The sequence below is a fragment of the Natator depressus genome, chromosome 1 (genome assembly GCF_965152275.1).
Source record: "Natator depressus isolate rNatDep1 chromosome 1, rNatDep2.hap1, whole genome shotgun sequence".
Taxonomy (NCBI): domain Eukaryota; kingdom Metazoa; phylum Chordata; order Testudines; family Cheloniidae; genus Natator; species Natator depressus.
Window position 1 is genome coordinate 333,313,276 of NC_134234.1, and position 21,015 is coordinate 333,334,290.

General features: G+C 44.3%; 1 protein-coding gene across 2 annotated transcripts in view; it reads right to left on the reverse strand.

The window, feature by feature from the left end:
* Nucleotides 1-21,015, reverse strand: part of CAMK1D (calcium/calmodulin dependent protein kinase ID) — a 370,342-nt gene that overhangs the window by 39,429 nt on the left and 309,898 nt on the right. For both annotated transcript variants that reach the window (XM_074942617.1, XM_074942618.1), the window contains one exon: nt 9,402-9,477. In XM_074942617.1, the coding sequence (XP_074798718.1) occupies nt 9,402-9,477 (76 nt within the window). The remainder of the gene's footprint in view (nt 1-9,401; nt 9,478-21,015) is intronic.

The following is a 21,015-nucleotide window of genomic DNA, read 5'->3' on the forward strand; positions in this document are numbered from 1 at the left end:
ATTCACAAGTTATTGGGCTCGATGCAGGAATCACTGAGTGAAATTCCATAGCTTGTGTTATGCAGAGGTCAGACCAGATGATCACAACCGTTTATGTATGCATCTAAACAAGACCTAACATGCCATATGCCTGATCAATGAAAACATAAAATAAAAATAATTCAGACAACTGGGGTAAAGCGCCATAGTTACTTAACTCTATGACTGCTTAAGAATATTAACATAACGTACATTATTATGGCAAATATCAATGCTCAGAGCCCACAGTCACAGGGACTGATCATGCCTCCATGATACACACACGGAGAGGAAGCTATTCATCCTGAATAATACCATTATGGTTATCTTGCTTGTGCAGCTACCTTCAGGAGTAGAGCTCTTGATACAAAGGAACCTACCCAGTTTCGCTCTTCAGCAAAGGATAGTGGTTAAAACTTTACACACAGAAAGGAAACTGACTAGAATTCTAGCCTCTCTCCGTGTGTGCGCTCTACTCTGTAGCCTTTCCATGCCAGAGTGGGAGAGTGCTGCTCACTTTGCAGGCTACACACTACTGGTAAGCAGTGTAGTTGTAGCCGTGTTGGTCCCAGGATACAGGGGTGAAAGTAAAATGCAGATTTTGCCGGTACAGGACCGCTTTGGCCCCCCCGAAAGGGGCGTGGCCTCGGGCAGAAGGGGTGGGGCTGGGGGGGTCAGCATCCCCCAGCTAGTCCATCTGTGCTCCCTGGCCCGCGCCGCCCGTGGCTCCAGCGGTGATTTAATGGCCCAAGGCTCTGGCTGGCACAGCCGCGGTAGCGGCAGAGGCGGCCAGAGCCCCGGGCCCTTTTAAATCGTGGCCCCGGGGCAGCTAATTCTTTTGCCCCCCCCCCCACCATCAGTGGTCGCTTTAAAGTCAGCGGTATGGGCTGGTCCTGGCGGCTACCTTTTACTGGCCATACCGGCCCGTACCCCCTTACTTTCACCCTTGCCAGGATATTAGAGAGACAAGGTGGGTGAGGTAATATCTTTTATTGGACCCACTTTTGTTGTCTCTCTCACCTACAGAAGTTGGTCCAATAAAATATATTACCTCACCCACCTTGGCGCACTAAGGGTGACATTTTCAAAAGGGCTGAAGAGACTTGGGAACTGAGGAGCCTCAGGCTCACATCCTCAAAGGTGTTTTCCCAACGATATTGGAATATTGGGAATGAAGACTGAAGACCTGTAAGAGCAGAGAATGACCGGGCGGAAAATAGAAACTTATGAATGGCTCATTTGCTACTTGTGGGTTATACCGAATTGTATTGCTGAGCTGCAGGGAGTAGAGCTACTTATTTAAATAAAATGTACATAACTGGTACATAAAATTAGTTATATAAATTTCAACATTTTATTTTTTTCACTATTTTTATTTTATTTATTATTTATTTATTTAACTTTTTGTTTTAACCAATCTACAGGGTGGTTGAAATATATCACTCTTTCCTTGGGTGGGCTCTTATCCTGGGATCTAGATATAAGAGGCTTCATACCTCCTGGCCACTCTCCTGCATTTCCCAGTATCCTCCTTAAAAAACAAACAAAAAAAAGTCCTGAGGAAATTACAAACCCTGGCTCTCGTGGTCTGCACGCTCCTTCCTGTTCCAGTGAACAGGCATGTGCATGTCCTGTCAGGCGGCTCTAGCGAGAGTAATAACTCATTTAAAGTGTACTGTATACTGATTACTTTGGCCAAGGTACAAGAGCTAAGTTGGGTTTACAGAGGTTTATGGCTGAAAAATGTTCCGCCTTCAGGTAATTGCAGGGACAGATGGTGGCAGTTAAATACTGCCCTGTGCTAGGGAGCCATACAGAAGCATATGCCCAAGAAAGAGCTTAAGGAGAGATTCTCCCTCAGCAGGAGTAGTCCCTTCCAGGGCTCCTCCAGGAGGGCATGCGCACCATCCTCTAGAGGAATGTGCTCCACTCTCTGCATCTGGTCAGCTCTGCTGGCAAGTCCAGAACTAAGGGAGTCATTTCCCCGCTCCATTCAGATATTTACATGTTCCTCTCATCACAGGGCAAGAACAAGCTCTTGCTCCAGCTGATTAGCTATTATTAACTATCCCTGACATTAACACTTTTCCAGGGTCCTCCCACCATGGGCAATGCAACAGAACCTGCTAATAGGTGAACTGGCATAGAGTGAAACTCTGTTAATGTTGAACTTAGGGAAGTGCTTGTATGTGGCTGGTAGTGTTCAGCTGAAACACCCCACCCTGTTAGGAGTAAGTGGGTTTGCCAACTCACTGAGCCAGATGGCTCAGTACCTCTACCTGGATATATCGGCGATAGCAGCAATTTTCTAGGGAAAGATGATATAGGGTGTGGGCAGGGCAGCCCTGAGAGAGGAACCCCAGGAGAAGCCAAGCATGGAGAGAAGGTGTGAGCAGAATTTTATGTCATCTTATTGGGATGTTAGATGGGGTGTGATCTGAGTTACTTCAGAGAATTCTTTCCTGGGTATCTGGCTGGTGAATTTTGCCCACATGCTCAAGGTTCAGCTGATCGCCATATTTGGGGTAGGGAAGGAATTTTCCTCCAGGGCACATTGGAAGAGGCCCTGGGGGGTTTTCGCCTTCCTCTGTAGCATGGGGCATGGGTCACTTGATGGAGGATTCTCTGCACCTTGACGTCTTTAAACCACGATTTGAGGACTTCAATAGCTCAGACATAGGTGAGAGGTTTATTGCAGGAGTGGATGGGTGAGATTCTGTGGCCTGCATTGTGCAGGAGGTCAGACTAGATGATCATAATGGTCCCTTCTGACCGCAATATCTACAGATCTATGAATCTATAATCTGTTTAATAGAGCCAGAACCCAGGAAGGGAGATGAGTTTGGATTTTACACAGAGCACAGACTGGCTTGGCAAGGCAAAATGGGAAAGGACCCTGCTCGGAGTCCTGAAGTCATCCCACATGCAATTTATGATGGCAGTAAGTTGTAGTGGAATTCCACTTTCTGGGCAAAATTCCAAGGTACTTACCTAGTTTTTACTTGATCCTTACTTAGCAAAAAATCCCTGTGAAGATCCTGTGTGAAAAAAATGACCTCCTTTTCAGAGGGTTTTGCTATATTTCTTTAGTTATGTGAATAGTCAAAATAAAATACACAATCTCTCTCCAGTGGGAAAATTCTAGTTCACCCTGGGGGAGTTTCAATCAGTTGTTAGCTGTCATCATTTTCTTGAAGTTTCACCAAAGGAATAAGCACTTTAAAGACTATTTAAGGGTCTTGCCACGTCAGAAATAGCAACTGGCTGTTTCTTATGTTTTCTCTGTGTCTACCATTCCCACCCTTCCCCAAATTTACTCCCAACCTGTAACCAAATAATAAAATGGGATGCTAATATGAGAAAAACAGCTGGACTTGCAAAAGAGAACCATGTTTTCTGATGTTCTAGGGAAAGTGCTGTAGGGGCCTGCTTAATGTACCTATTTCCTTACCAAAGCAAAGCAAAACAAAACAAGCTACACAAGTTCCCACTGCACAATGGTTGTGATTCCACTTACAGGAGAGGCTCTACACGTCACATGCATATGGTCAGTGTATAGCTTGCAGTGCAGAATGTACCAGGGTAAATCATGCACACTCTTTATTGATATAATAGCACATGTTGAAATCTCTGTGTGAGGGGTGCATAAACCCCACACTAGAGAATAAGGGGTTAAGGAGCAGCAATGGGCCCAAGCGGCCCTGCCCAGCCACACCTGCAAAGTCTGTACAAGCTGGAGACAGGGCTTAAAAGGGGAAGTAGAACAGCTCAGAGGAGAGTAGGCAGTGGAAGGGAGCAGAACTCTGCTCTGAGTTCTGGGGAATTACTTCCCAGGAGCTCTTGTGGCCTGAGATTTGGGAAAACAGACCTGATCAGGCCTACAAAGGAGAGAGTTGGGAAGGTCAGAGACTTTATTTGGGATTCTGTAATTTACTCCATGAGCAGAAGGGCAATTTGGATAGGAAGTGGTCCAGGGGGCAGCTGCACAGCATCCTAACGTGCAGGACATAGCTGCTCACCATTGGGCCCTGGATTGGAGCCCGGGGGAGAGGGTGGACCCAGCCTCCCCTAGCCACTCCCAAAAGACAGGGCATCAACAGAAGCCTTTACCTCAGTAGAGTCCAGCTGGGAAAGACCCTGACTGTTCAAGGGCCCAGACCAGCAAAGTGCCCATAATAAGATGAAAGCCCCGAAGCACTTGGAGAAGCTGAAGGACAGGACTATAACCGAAAAGGGGTAACCACCTGCTGCACTCATGCCTGTCCCCAAGGCAGCAGTGGGGGTGAGTGTTCCCCTTTTACACTCTGTAATGGGTAGAGGTAAGGCCTGGGGCAGACAGGTCTGACTTTGAAGCAATGCCCTGTACGGGAAGTTGTCCAAGTGTTACTTATTGTTGGAATATATGTATTTTTCTCATTTTGAGCAGAGACACTCATTCTGGCTGACACTACCACCTCTGAACCGTACAGCTCTCCAGGGCACAACAATATGGAGAACACTGAGCACATTAACAAGAATAATGAAGCTACTGAAGGGCTGATTTTGGCTTGTATTTTCCCAGGGTTTAACTCTGGCATCCTGGCCAATTCCAATATGGGTAACCACATTCTGCTTTCATTAATTCCCCCTGGAGTGTCGAATGGATGTCGTTGCTCATTTCCTCTCCTAAGGTATTGGGTAGTGACGCTTGGTATTACTAAACCTGCCACAATTCTCCCTGTAGGGGGCTTTGTCTCAGTGGTAGTGGGAATTATTTCCTGTATATCAGGTTGTTACATTTTGTACTGTACTTTGGGAACATTTCAAGATAAAGTGTTATATAATGTAAGTTATTAGTATCATTTCATGCACATCTACATCAAAGTAAAAAACAACCCAACAACAGGGATGGCACGGTTTTTGGGAAGGGGACTGCCTTCTACAGATCACTGTTGCTTAACAAATAATAATAGTAAAACAGTAACAATGTTACTCTATCAATAATTTGTTAAATATAAATAATCAGAGGCTCAAGCAGAACATGCTGCAGCCCATGATTCTTTTCAACTTTATAATGCAATTTTCTATTTTTTGCTTTCATTAACTTAAAATTTGCCATGTACAGGAATCTGAGAGACCAGAATTTTAGCCACCTGGCATTCATGAGCTTGTCCGTGTGGGTCCAAACCCATGGGATAGGAATTTGATAAAGTCTCTCACTCTTTTTTCTATTAAACTGAACACATACCAAAACTGCCTTGTCACCAGTGGGAAACGGAGCCCAACAATGAAGCTATTTCAAACTGGAAAATGTTACAACTGGAATAACAGGAAGTTGCAAGCTGCTAAAATTAGTTCTTGTGAGTAATGACTTTTTATATAAAACGAGTTTTTGATTAAAAAAACTCCATTGCGGCAGATACTGAAATCTGGCTCTGATTTATAAAAAAGCATTAGAAGCTGGCACTGAAAGAAGGGTAGTATTTCCTAAGACATCTTCACATATCAGGGTTACGTTTTTCTGTGTGGTTATGATTTATTATATAGCCAAATATTCATCAAAAATAGCAATGCATAAGAAATAGCCTGTTTTCTCAATATCATAAGCTCAAGACTATCCTGGGAGAGTGTGTGTTTCTGTTTGGATGTAGTTAAATCACTAACAGTCACAATATTTTATAACACTTTTCATTTATGCCCTGCTTCTGAATTGGGTTCCCCTAAACTGCCATCTTTTTAAATCCAACGACGGTGACATGCTAAGAGGAAGTAAGCTCTGGTAAATGTTTTCTGTTCTGCCCAGAAATTACTTTGAATCTCACCCCCCTCAACACACACAATGATTGGAACTAACAGCCTGGTTTGTTAAGCAGGTATTGGCTTCACCTTCACCCACTGGAACTTTTTAGCCAGTCTAGATACAGTAGCATTCTCTGCCTGGTTGAGAGAGTTATTCTGGAAGTGTGAGCGAATAATGCAAGTATAAAGTCAGATGTAGTCACTCATCTCAGGCCAATTATCATCTTAGCTGAAGATCCTAAACTGGTCACTCTCTCTTCATCCAGGCATTAATACTGTTCCCATCAACGTGGTATCAAAAAGCCTGCAGGGCTATTTACTATGAAGACTGGGAGGGAATCCCATTCTCTTTTTCACCAAACATGTACCATTGGCTAAGTCCATCTCAGGGGCTTCCACTTTCTTTCAAAGCATCAGGTATTGGGTATTACTGGAGATGGGATGTCTGAGTAATGGTGTGGCAAATACATTATGTCATAGCTGGTATGGCAAATCATTGTTATTATTATACTTTTTAATGTATATAGTAAAAATTAGATTCCTATTAGATATATAATCCAGAAGCCTTAAAATTCCACCTCTTCTTATAGGACCTCGTTGTTATTCAATGGATTTCACCCTGCTGGGCAGGAAATTCCCGATAGGGTAGTGGAATTTTAAGTCTTCAGAGCAGTATGTGCATCTTTTTTGAAAAACACAAGCACACATTGATTTTGAAAACAAATAGGAGATACTCTTGCACTGATGCCAGCAAAACACACAGTTTCACTGGTGTGAAAAGAGTGTATATTGGTAACATTGCTTGAGCCACGTGTCAAGGGAAGGGACTGAAACCTTCCATCTGACAGTTACACACAGATCACTGGGAGGATGTATTTCTTAACCAAGTGCTGCAGGGGGGCTCACTGTTGATCGTCTTCATGAGCACAGCTTCTGCCTTCCGACACAACTAATAATAAAACAGGGGTATTCGGGAGCGTACAAGCAACTAGTGAAACATCAGCAGCAAAAAGCATTTGATTGCATGGGCCATGGCTGAATGGAGCTGAGGACATGGATAGAACATGGACTGATTTTATCTCTGCATAACTAGACAGCACTAGCCAGGCCTGCTTGTGTGTAGCCGTAACAACACATAAGTATTTCTATGGTAAAAACTCTACACTGAACTGTAACTGGGAAAGAGATGCTAATCGTGGCCAAGCCTCTGGCCTGCTGTTCTCTACCATCTAGCCTCTGAGCCAGGCTGAAGTACTAAGCTTAGCATAGGCAGGACTGAGGACTTGACTTAAAAATGGACAGAAAAACCTTGCTAGACTGTCCCTCTATTACTAACCTAAGACTCAAAGCTTCAGGAAAACACATGAGGAGGAGTGCTTCACTCAGCAATGTGCCTTGGGCCCTGCAGCCCCATATTTGCAGCTGTTAGGTGGCAGGGCTTGAGGGCAGTAAACACCACTCTTTTTTAAAGGAATATTAATGAGTAATGGCATCCCCAGTGATCTCTGAATTATTTAATATTAGGGCTGTCCATTAATCGCAGTTAACTCACGCGATTAACTCAAAAAAATTAACCGTGATTAAAAAAATTAATCTTGCAGCCTCCGCACAACTCCTTTTGTGTCAGGACCCCTACAATTACAACACTGTCAGATTTCAGATTTAAATAGCTGAAATCATGAAATTTACTATTTTTTAAAAGCCTAAGACCATGAAATTGACCAAAATGGACCATGAATTTGGTAGGGCCCTAATCATCAGCATGGACGTACATCCTCTGGAATGGTGGTTGAAGCATGAAGGGACATATGAATCTTTAGTGCATCTGGCACGTAAATACCTTGCAATGCCGGCTACAATAGTGGCATGCGAATGCCTGTTCTCACTTTCAGGTGACACTGTAAACAAGAAGCAGGCAGCATTATGTCCTGCAAATGTAAACAAACTTGTTTGTCTTGGCAATTGGCTGAACAAGAAGTAGGACTGAGTGGACTTGCAGGCTCTAAAATTTTACATTGTTTTATTTTGAATGCAGGTTTTTTTTTGTACATAATTCTACATTTGTAAGTTCAACTTCCATGATAAAGAAATTGCACTACGGTGCTTGTATGCAGTGAATTGAAAAATACTATTTCTTTTGTTTTTTACAGTGCAAATATTTGTAATAAAAATAAATATAAAGTGAGTACTGTACACTTTGTATTCTGTGTTGTAATTGAGATCAATATATTAGAAAATGTAGAAAACATCCAAAAATATTTAAATAAATGGTATTCTATTATTTTTAACAGTGCGATTAATCACAATTAATTTTTTTAATCGCTTGACAGCCCTAGTTAATATATGTCCATCCTGCCCGGAAGAGCTCTGCTCCTTCAGTGCTCCTGAGACTGCAAAAGGCAGGATTTGGCTCTAAGGATTTAGCAGTGCCAATAGCTTTAATTCTCTCTGCAAAATTCTATTGCCTCCTTCCGTTGTTAAAACTTGCTCTGAGGAAAATCCACCAGTCAGCAATGTTTTCAGAGGAGAACACTGCAGACACTCAAGCAGAACAGCAAAAGCGTCGGAAAACTGACATTATTCAAGATTGTGTTGTTGTTGTTCAAAAAAACCGTGCAATATACTTAAAAAAGAAGAAGTAAACCACCATTTGGGTGGCACTGGGGAAAACAGGTCATAAAATTTATACTCGGGACTAAAAGAAAATGCAGTTGACAGACAAACAATATGCACTGTGCAGCAATGGATAATGCAGCAACTATATGGTGTGCAGACGAAAATAGCTGTGCTGCATTACGCAAAAGTTACGCAAGCTGACAAGCCATCAAATGTTTACACAAAGGGAAAAGGAACCAAGTAGGAACAATTTGATGCTGTGGCACTTAGTCACTTTTTGCTGCAGACTTGTTTGACTGTGACATTTGTATAAAATGGAAAAATACCACCGCTGGAAATATAAGCATCAACAGGTCTAACTTGGCTTCTGTTATACTTAGTAGCAATAGGGTTGTTCCCTGCTTCAGTGTACAAAGAGAACAAGTTTGTCATGTTAGCTGTGCCCTGTTCGGCCTATCTGAGCCAGCCTATTGCAGCAGCCTAAACATGTTTCAAGGAACCACACATGGTACAAATGCCAATTGATGAAAGGAATCTAAGGCTGCAGACAACATACACAATTACTATCTAACCCACATACACCCACAGGGAGCTGGGCCCAGAATGCTGACATTTATAATTCAGCGTTCCTCACTTGAGCTGAAGGGAATCTCCCATAGATAACACAAGCAGCAGGTCCCTTCTCTTCCCTGTAGGCCAGCCACTAGAGGTTGACCTCACACATTCATACACACACAGCAGGTTTCAGCTGGTGCCCATTGATCCCCAGCACTGTTATAGGCACAGCTACCTAGTCAGCAGGAATGACCACTGCATCACCATGTCCCTGTGCCCAGGGGTTCCCAGACTCTTTCCATCTTGACTCCCATATCCTTTCCAACTACTGTGGACTCAGACAATAGGGATGAGCTTCCCTTGATAAGAGGAAAAATATACACAGGTGAGTATGTGTTACAGATCCTATAGTTATAAAATTAACAGATACTTACAAAATGTATGCGATTACCCCAATAGACCAACAATCCACCGCTTTGCTGTAGGGTTTCTGGGCCAGCACTTCAGGAGCTGGAAAAAAAAAAGTCATATAGCTAAATGTAAAAAGACCAAAACTGTGCTTGTTGCCAACATGCAGGTCTCCACGGTCATTCATAGAATCCCTTGGCCAACATAAGAACGGCCGTACTGGGTCAGACCAAAGGTCCATCTAGCCCAGTATCCTGTCTTCCGACAGTGGCCAGTGCCAGGTGCCCCAGAGGGAATGAATAGGACAGGTAATCATCAAGTGATCCATTTCCTGTCATCCACTCCCTGCTTCTGGCAAACATTCAGAGCATAGGGTTGCCTCCCTGACTATCTTTGCTAATAGCCATTGATGGACCTATCCTCCATGAACATATCTAGTTCTTTTTTTAACCCTATTATAGTTTTGGCCTTCACAACATCCCCAGCCCAATTCTGTGTAATGCCCATTATTTACTTTGGGAGCTGAGACTACCTTGACTTGTTCCCTACCTCCCAGACTCAGGCCTCATATTAGAAGGCCAAACCAGAAAGTTTTAAAGAGTATTTATTGAAAGAAAATTGAATCCGAATGCAGAGTTAGTTCGTCATCTTCCGATAGAGATTAGAGGACTGAAAACAAAAACAAGTACATAAAAAAAAATATAAAAGACAATCAGGCCACAGGATCATCAGGTTCCCGTCAAAAGAACTTTTGGTAATGCGAAGAAAAACAAGACAGTGTTGCACAATTACTCAAATGTACATTTATAAGTTGGCAGCTCTGTGGCATTGTGCTATCAAATGGAAGATTTCAGGAAGCAACTCAAATTGAGGGCCATGTGTCACTGAGCTGATATGCTAAGTTTCCAGGAGAGGGATGAGAGCTAGACAGCTGTCACTGTACCTCCTACAACCTGACTAATGAAGCATCGCGGTTGTCAGAGTCAGAGGGAGCCACTTGCCCTTCTGTCTCAGGGAGCAAAGAGACCACAATAACTGAGAGAAACTAAAAGAGCTAGGAATTAGAGCTAGACACACACACACACAAAAGAACTGAGCCTCATTTGCATTTAAAACTGTTAGCTACTATATCCTGTGGAAGATGGAGGCTGAACATTTATTCAAACACTTTTGGGGTTTTTTTTTAAATCACTGAACCTTAAAAAGGCACATTTACTACATGAAAGTCTGGAGAATTATGTCTATGCTGGTAGCTTTCATTTGCAAATGCTTAACACTGAATTTTAAACCCCATGGCCTTAATCTTTTTCATGTAAAGAAGCTTTTGAATTTTCAAAGCAAAATGCCCACAGTAATGCAAAAATCATTGCTCATGATATTTATAAAGTTGACCTGCCGTGTTGGGTTTAAAAGCACAGGGTTTTCTCACGAGTACTGAGGAGTTTAAGGGCCAGGTTCTGCCACAACTATTCATGTTGAGTAGTATTTTTACTTTGCAGGTAATCCTACTGAAGACAATGGGGCTACTCCAAAAGAAAGGGGCCATTTAATGTGGGCAAGCATATCACACTCTGGCCCCTTGCCGTACACAATGCAGTACATTTACAGAGCGCCTAGATAAAGATTTCCTGCTGCAGAGACCGAACAGTCTAAATAAAACAGGGCAAAGGAACCCAGGACAAAATTTCTGGAGGAGGAGGGCGTGGAAGTTATTAATGATGAGGAGTTGCTTGGAGGAGAGTGTGCAAGGAGGGATTTAAGAAGGACAAGGGACTTGGCTTCAAGCCTTCTCCCATACTGCACCCTATTTACGATACTGTCTCCTTGCTCTCATCTGCCAAGAATAGACTTGGGAGATGTAAGAAGTAATGACTGGGAGGAGTCTAGAGGAAATGAGAACAGAGAGATGGCTGGAAGTGAGGTTATGAAGAGCCTTGTAGGTTAGGATGAATTAAGCTTCACACAGCCCTATGATGTAGAGCAAATATTATGCTCACTTTAGAGAAGGAGGAAGAACAGCCTACCAGACTTTGGCCACTACAAAATAACAAATGATAACACTTCTGTTCAAATATAGGATTAACAATATGTTAAGCACGTATGCTGGACAATGCTTTTGCATCTTCAAGCACAAACACTCTACTGAACCCTCAGGCATGCCTGTGAGGTAGGCCAGTGTTCTCATCCCCATTTTACACAGGGGGAAACTAGACCCAGAGAAGTTAAGGGACTTGCCCTGTGCCTTAGTACGAGTCAGTTTCAGAGCTAGGATTAGAATTCAGAGGTTCCTGGTGCCCCATCCTGTGCACTGAGAACATGCCTCAATTTTTATGAGAGTGGAATATATGAACAATGGACTTGCTCCTTCTCCTACTGATGTCAGTGACAAAGCAGCCACTGACTTTAATGGGAGCAGGCTCTGGCTCAAGTCAATAATAACATTAACAGTCATTGCAGGCTCTGATCCTGACATTGACTCTGCATGGGTGGATCCTGAACTTCAGTGGAACCCCATGTAGTGCAAGGTTCAACCTACGTTGTTCCTTTTGCAGGACAGGGGCCATAGTCCTTTCCTCAGTTTGCACCACTCGCATCTCAGAAGCCTGCAAAGTACCATACTTCTCCTTTTAGGCTCCTCTCTGCACTGGGGGCCCAATCTGACTAGAGCCTCCTGCAACATGATGCTAAGCACATCACACAATCATGCCCTAGGTGAGCATGACTGCAATACTTCGTCTGCATCTGTTGCAGGATGGTGGCTTCTAAAGCAGAAGGGCAGGGACTCAGAGTTTTCTGAATGCTAAAGTAGCATGGCTATAGGTTTTTGTTTCAAAGGGCAATAACTCAGCAACTAAGGTAGGGGCATGTGAAGAAAAGAAGGCAAGAACAGTGGCCCAATCTGCTTTTGATACATATCAACAGGACTTCCATACATGCATCTGAGGACAGGATTTGTGATAATAGCAGTGGCGGACACATATTCTGTCTACGGTTCTTATATGGCCTTCATTGCCCTACACATCTTCTATGCTGTCTGTAATGTATTTATCCTCGCAATATCCCCATGAGTAGAGAACTTAAGAACAGAGACACTAACTAACTAGTCCAAGTCACACAGGAAGGCCATGGCAGGGCAAGGAATGAAACCCATGTCTTCCAAGACCCAGCCTAGTGCCCAAACCAGTGGGCCAACGTTCCTCCCTAGGCCAGACCAGACCAGACCAAACCTCATAATGATCAATATGCTGGGGGAGAAACACTTAAGGCAATGGAATTCTGAAAGAAATTCATGTGTCCAGTGATCTGAAGAAACAAGTCGGAGAGAGCTGTGAGAACCAGTTGCTCATGTTGCTCCGAGAGGCGAAAGCAAGAATTGTGATTAAAAAAAGAGGCCATTGGTGCTATGCAGTAAAACAAGACAAATGGCTGCGGAGAAACTGAGACAGAAAATGGAGGTAGGGAGAGTGAAATTAACAAGTGGGGAAGAATTCACTCCTTTCTTTCTGTAGGTCTAATTCATTAAAACATATGTGATGAGTTACGCCCTGTGGCAAAAAGCCCCACTCACTTCTGCCAAGGACCCTGGGGAGCTGCTATTTTCTAAAGGTTTACACACTGGTGGAAATTAGGGGTTTTCAACTTAAATTTCCATGAAGCCAAGGGCTGTATGCTGGCACCAGGGAGCAGCAGGCTGGACTGCAGCTTCCATCACCACACCCCTCCCTGGATTCCCCAGGAGTCATTGAGGACACGAGGCTGCCCCAGCAGCAGTGAGAAGAGCTTAAAGCTCCAGCTCCCAGAGCATTGCTCACTCTTCCAGCAGCAGAATTTGGAGCAGGGGGCCATGTAATGTACATACTACACACCAGCCACAAGGAGATGTAATCAGAACACCAAACATACCTTTAGGACTGTTTTTATTTACACCTGCTGTCTAACTGTCTGTGCTCCTCTCATCCTTCTGTCTCCCATGTTTGCTACCAGATCACACATTCCCTTGCCAGTTTCTTGTCTTCTCTTCCCCTTTCTCTCCTACCTTTTCTGTCATCCTCCTCCATTCTTCTTTCCCCTTAGCTCCTCCTCCACTACCCCCTTCTACCTCCACTAACCAAAAAAACCCCAAGCAAAAAGTTAGCCTTAATCATAATCCTATTGCAATAAAATAAAACATCTATTTTAAGAAAATGCCACCAAGATGTGGGCCTAGCCACCAAAGCGAACTCATGATCCTTCTCTGCCTCTTCCCATCCCTGCTCTCTTGGTGCAGGGCTTCATTTCTCTTGTCTCCAGTAATATTTTAAGCTCTTTGGGGCAGAGACTTATTATCTGTTTTCACAGATTCACAACTCTTAAGGCCAGAAGCGGCCATCTAATTTGACCTCTTTGCATAGCACAGGCCAAAGAACCTCACCCTATAATTTCTGCACCAAGTCCACAACTTCTGTTTCAGCAATAATATATAGTTTAGAAAGATATCCAGTCTTGACTTAAAGACAGCAAGTGACAGAGAATTCACCCGTGCCCCTAGATATTGCAATAATGCCGAAGAGCCACACAGTCATTGACTAAGCCCCACTGTGGTAGGGACTGTACAAACACAGAACTAAGGGATGATACCTGCACCAAAGAGCTTACAATCTAAATATCTTTCTTTATATGCCTGTGAAGTGCCTAATATAGTTTCAGATGCTATAAAACAATACTAAGCATTTATAAGCATCTGTGTTTGGATTAAAATGCTATATACAATGACCAATCAAAAATGTTAAAGGCAAAAAATAGGACCTTCTATCACACAGAGCTCTTCACATCTGGGTCATCATGTTTCATATCCAGCCAATGTCAGCAGTGACTGCATTACTGCCATCTCAAGGGGGTTTGGTGGACAGCTGTGAAATGGTCTCATTTAATTTGTAAGCAGTCCAACGTACATAGCCCCAAAAGCACCACTAGAAATGATGCCCACTGAGACTGCAGTTGGCAATCTCTGGAGAGGTAGTCAAGATGTGAGAGAAAATAGCAGGCAGTAAGGCATGTGAGAGAAAATAGCACTACCTCTTTCTGTTCTTCAGATAAACAGAACACTTGACTTCCCAGCCCTGGCTATCTGGTGTTTTTCACAATTTCATTTAAAATAATCTAGAAAGAAAAATGGAAGGGTTGTTCTGAAAAGAGATTTTTAGAAAAGGAATTAGAAAAGTTGCTGGCTTCGGCCCTTCAAAGTGAGTGGTCGTGCTCTGTTAGAACACACTAATAAGTTCCCAAAAAATGCAATAACTGAATGCTGAAGAATAGTAGCAGTTCATGTTCTTGAAAAGAGTTTAGCACATGAGATTTTAAGCTTGCTGAGCATGCTGCATGAAGTTAGTTATTAGAGTGTGCTGACAGGACACTACCAGTGCTCCCCCCTAGCCCGAGGGCTGAACGTGGCCCTCATTTGCTCCCATAATTGTATCTCCTGCTGGCAGTTTTTGCCATCCCACAAGAACAAAGTATAATGCTATTTTTCCTGTTACACGTGATTTCAGGTAAACTGACAGGAAATCCCACCTTTATACATGTGATCTCCAGAGGAGAGCAACAAATCAGGGAGGAAAATTAAAAGATCTAAATATTTATAGGTTGATTATGGACCCCAGGTACCACAGGAAGAAAGGAATTGAACCCAGGACTTCTAAGTTCCCTACATCAGGGCACACTGCATAGTAAGTTGGACTAGCACAAGCATGGTGCATGCCAGGGTTAGGAGTTTAACTGCTAGCTACTTCAGTGTAGCTACACCAGCGCCAATTTCCCTAAAGTAGGGGAAACAAAAGGGAGTTATGGTACACTTCTGTACCCAGAAAGATAATGGAGCAAATAATTAAGCAGTCAATTTGCAAATGTCTAGAAAATAATAAGTAACAGTCAGTATGGATTTGTCAAGAACAAATCATGTCAAACCAACCTAACAGCTTTCTTTGACAAGGTAACAAGCCTTGTGTATGGGGGAAGCGGTAGATGTGGTATATCTTGACTTTAGTAAGGCTTTGGATACTGTCTCACTTATGACCTTCTCATAAACAAATTAGGGAAATACAACCTAGATGGAGGGTGAGTGCATAACTGGTTGGAAAACCGTTCCCACAGAGTAGTTATCAGTGGTTCACAGTCAGATGGAAGGGCATATTGAGTGGGGTCCCACAGGGAACAGTTCTGGGTCCAGTTCTGCTCAATATCTTCATCAATGATTTAGCTAATGGCATAGAGAGTACACTTATAAAGTTTGTGAACAATACCAAACTGAAAGGAGTTGCAGGTGCTTTGCAGGATAGGATTAAAATTCAAAATGATCTGGACAAACTGGAGAAATGATCTGAAGTAAACAGGATGAAATTCAATCAGGACAAAAGCAAAGTACTCCACTTAGGAAGGAACAATCAGTTGAACACACACAAAATAGGAAATGACTTTCTAGGAAGTAGTACTGTAGAATGGGATCTGGGGGCCATAGTTAAGGCTAGTCACAGAGGTCACGGATTCTGTGACTTCCAAAGACCTCCGTGACTTCAGCCAGCCCCGGCTAGGAGCTGCAGGGTCCCCTGTTGCTGCCGGCGGCCGGCAGACCTCCTGCAGCTCCTGACCACTGCAGGCGGTGGGGTGATCTCTGCAGCTCCCACCACTGCAGGAGGCAGGGGGGACCCCCAACACTGCCCACTGCTGCGGGCAGCAGGAGGGATTCCCGTATCTCCCCAACACTGTGGGCGGCAGCAGGGATCTCCAGAGCTCCCCGCTGCTGCGGGCAGCAAGAGGGTCCCCAGAGCTCCCGGCCTCCTTGGTGGCAGGAGGAACCCCCAGAGTTTGGAGCCCCCAGCGGAGGGGGCCCTTGGAGCTCCCAGCTCACCCGCAACTGTCCAGGCTTCTCATTTTATCATGGATATTTTTAGTAAAAGTCAGGGACAAGTCACGGGCTTCTGTGAATTTTTCATTATTGCCCATGACCTGTCTGTGACTTTTCCTAAAATATTTGTGACAAAATCTTAGCCTTAGTCATAGTGGATTCCAAGAGGTGCCACGGAGGGTTGGGGAGGGCAGGGCATTGATTGGCCTAGGGAGAGTCAGGGCTGGAGAACATCTCACTCCATGAATCCTCCTTTGTAGTAGGGGTACTGAAGACTGCTTCAGCCACAACAGCAAAGCAGGATTCACAGAGCAGCTCTGCAGCAGCTCCATAGGCTCGTGAGGAGGATGCCTCCTTCGTCCACCTGCCCATAGATCCCCCCGAGCATCCAGGTCACCTGCTTGAGCTGGGTGCAGCTCCCTACTGAGCAGAACAGTATTTGTAAAGAATGATTGCAGTCTACAGTACAGGAAAGGTGTGAACTCCAAGCGGGGAGAGGAAATATTTTCTGTGGTACACAGGGAGAGGTAGAACACATATTTAAGGGATGGTTCTTTTCTATCTGTTGTTACAAAGAAAGCTTTAAGTGGCCAAGCTGGAATTTACACAGCTTCAGCCATGACAACATACAAACAATCCCTATTTTCTGTACGTTAATGCAATGGGGGTGCCGGAAGATTGTGCTGCAATTGGCTACAGTCTCTGAGGAAGGTCTGACAAATGCAGTACTCATGCTTTATTTTTACTTTATTACTCATGTTACTGCCTAAACAACTCCTTGTGTTGTTACTTGCTAATAAAGATATTCCAAAAGACTTACTGGTATTTTCCACCATTTGGCTCAAAGTGATACCAAGTAACTCAAAAGCAAACATGAAAATCTGTTAATTACTTTCGTGCCTTGGCCTGGTGTCCTATCCAAAGCTATAATAAAATTACAGCTTTGACATGAGCTGAGATCTCTGCTGGATTTCTGGCAAATCAGAAATGTGGTGAAATGGCCTTTCAGGAATGAAAAACAAAGACCCAAAATGAAGGGGGGAAAAACAGACACAAAGAGTCCACTCCAACTCCCACTGAAGGAAATTTTCCATGGACTTCAGTAGGAGCTGGACTGGGCCCTAAAGCAGTAAGATTACATTTAGGTGGGATTAATACATTAGAGAGAGTCCCATGGAACTATATTTCCATGATTCAGCATTCCTGATGTGCCTAATTTACAGATCTAAACAGGGATAACACCAGATCTGTGTGGACCATGGCTCTGTAATGAGGCATAATTGAGAAGTATCGCCTGGGATAACACTCCATTCATCTGTAGAAGTGGGTTTTTTACCCACGAAAGCTTATGCCCAAATAAATCTGTTAGTCTTTAAGGTGCCACCAGACTCCTTGTTGTTTTTGCCTGGGATAGTCTTTAAGGTCTTGAATAAAATGTTCAAAAGCACCTAAGTCCCGTTTTCAAAAGTGACTTAGGCATGTAGGAGCCTAAATATCATCGAAAGTCAACAGGACTTGGACTCCTAAGTCACTTTTGGAAACAGGACTTTGGTTTGGCTAAGATTTTCAAAGGGGATTAGTGATTTTGGATGCCCCTACTGTTGGGTGCCCAACTTGAGATGCTTTAAAGAGGCCTGATTTTCAGAAAGTACTGAGCACCCATCTTCTCAAAAGTCAGGTCCTTTTAAGTTGTCTCAAGCCAAAAATTAAGATGCCTAAAATTTCTAGTTACTTTTAAACATCTTTCCCTTAGGTTCCTAAGTAACTTAGGTTTGGTCTACACTACAGAGATAGGTCAGCGTAAGGCAGCTTATGTTGACCTAACTATGTCAGTGTCTACACTACAGCCTGGCTCCCACCGATGTCAGTGCCCTACCACATCAACATAATAATTCCACCTCCACGAGAGGCGTAGGGCTTATGTCAGTGTAGTTAGGGCGACGCAGTGTCTCTGTAGACACTGCGTTCCTTACATCAGCTGTTGGCTGTCTTGTCAATTTCCTGGCTCAGCTGACAAGAAAGTTGGCTCCTGGCTCCCCAGCCAGGCTGGTGCCAGGTCTCTGCTCCAAGCCGGGCTGCCATCCAGGCTCCCAGCTTGGGTTGCCACCTGGGCTCCTTGATGCACCCCCCCAAGAGTCCCGGCTCCATGCTCCTCCACTGAGAGCCTGGATGCACCGAGGCTCCCAGATGGGAGCCCAGCTGGCCCCCTCGGCTCTCGGCTCCCTTCTTCCTGCCAGGAACTTGGCAGCTGACCAGCCTCTGGGTGTGGATCTTCCTGCCAGAGGCGAGAAGCCCTGGGTGGCTGCCCTCCAGCTCCCAGCTGGGAATGGGGAGGTGAGAAGCTCGGGGGTCAGCTGGGCTCCAGGTGGGGAGCTGTGCAGAGCTGAGAGCCCTGGCTCTCAGCCCCCCACACTGCCCCTCTTCAGTCAGTGGAAGTGCTCCTGGTGAGGACATGCACCACCGACAAAAGGAGGGTAGTGTGCACATCTCCCCCCGCAGTAATTACTGTGGTGGCTGTACATCAATGTAACATAGGTCGATTTAAGATTGTAGTGTAGACATGCCCTTAGGTACTTCTGAAAATTTTACTCCTTGTCTAAACTAGGAGAAAAAGGTGTTTTTTAAAATCATGTTCGCTAACCCCGCTTGAAACACGACTTAGCCACTAGCATTGAAGACCTCTAAACCTGTCCTCGCCGGGTGGGAGGAATGTCAGTGGGACTATTTACATGTTGAAAATGAAGCATGTGCCTGGGCACTTGGCTGGATTGAGGACAGACTGCTCAGCAGGCTGCAGGATTGAGCCCTAAATTCACTCCCCGACAACAAGGCAGTAGCTTGCCTGGGACAGAAGAATGTAATTGTCATATGGACAGACTGAAATGTGAGAAGCCTTCTTAAATAAGTAAAAATGTAAAATTATCTCTTGGGAAAACACCCTAATTGAGTTTAATCAGGTTAAATTATCCTAACAGTCACCTTTTTACCGCAGAACCAGTATCTCTGACAACCCTCCTGAAAGAATAAGACTTTCTCTGAACTGTTCATATTGATTTAATCTGTAGCGCTGGGACTTAAAAGCCTAGTTAATGTGCTAATGTACTACTGGTTTTAGCCATTAGACCCTCACAGACCGTTTCCGAGGCATTCTAACTTGATAAGTAATCATTTACTTTTTAGAAAGAAAACAGTGATATGTATCAAGACGTTTAACTCTACTTACACATTTTGTTTGCTTAGCAAGTGACTGAACCAGGTAGACAGCAGTTCAGTGTATCACTTACCACCACTCTTTTGGAACAAAGCTGAGCCTATGGGCTCGTCTACACTGGCACTTTACAGCGCTGCAATTTTCTCGCTCAGGGGGTGTGAAAAAACACCCCCCTGAGCACTGACAGTCTCAGCGCTGTAACGTGGCAGTGTAGACAATGCACCAGCGCTGGGAGCGACTCCCCTCATGGAGGTGGTTTTTTGACAGCGCTGGGAGAGCTCTCTCCCAGCTCTGGTGCTGCGACTACCCAGCCCCGTTAAAGCACTGCCGCAGCAACGCTTTAACGTTGCTCGTGAAGAGGTGCCCTAAGTCTACACTTAACACGCTACAGCAGCACAGCTGCAGCGGAGAGGTTGCACTGTGGTAGTGCTTGAGTGTAGACATTCACTACAGCGCTGGGAGGGGTTCTCCTGTCACTGTAGTTAATCCACTTCCCCAAGAGGTGGTAGCTAGGTCAATGGAAGAATTCTTTCGTTGACCTAGCGCTGTCTACATTGGGGGTTAGGTCTGCTGAGCTATGTCTCTCGGGGAAGGGGGGTTCACACCCCTGAGAGATGTAGCTATGCCAGTGGAAGTAGAACAGCCCTATATGAAGCTTCATTTTTGTCCCAGCTACTAGAGGGCTTGATCCTGTAAAGTGCAGAGTCCTTCTCCCACCAGCTTGGCTAGAACTTGAGTGCATTCATCACTTTCTAGACTGGAAGCTGTTTGGGGAAGGAACTATCATTTACTAGTTAAAGGTCAGCTAAAGACTTCCGGGGGGCGGGTGCGGAAGGATGACCCTCGACCTGCTAACTTGTGTTAAAACAACAAACTGCCTTGTCATCATTTACCTCGAGCTAAGAGCCCACCTTTGTTTCGCTAGTGAAGACAAGGCCACGGTGTTTATACAGTGCCTCAGACAATGGGGTCCCTATTGGGTTGGCTTCTGGGCGCTACCGCAATATAAATGCTAAATAATAAATAATAATAATAATAATGGATATTAATAACCTCACAGACCTGCCTTTTGCCCGGAGGTATTCAGCCACATGTTCCCAAGGGGTTTAAAAATGAAGCGGCTGAACTAACAAAAGTGCACGATTTCTCCTTAAAACCAGCTACGATAACGAAGCACTGGGCGTTGTACCTATCTTAAAAAAGGCACGAGGGATGATCTTGGGAGTTACCAGCCACTGAGGCTTTACTGCAGCACCAGATGACCTAGCTGAAACAATAGCGGAAAAAGACTGTCATTCAACACCTAGATTATCATGATACGATAGGGACTACACCGGCAGGGCTTCGGTGGAGGAAAACCTTGCCTCTCCAGTCTACTAAAATCTTTACTAGTCATGGTACTCAGGCACCATGGCAGTGCGTGCAGCATAAGAAGCTAATTGGAACAGTACTATCACGTATCAGAAACGGACAGAGAGACGGGAAGCAAAGAGTCTGAATAAATGATCCATTTTCAGCATGTTAAAAGGCTAACAGTTTTACAGCTCAG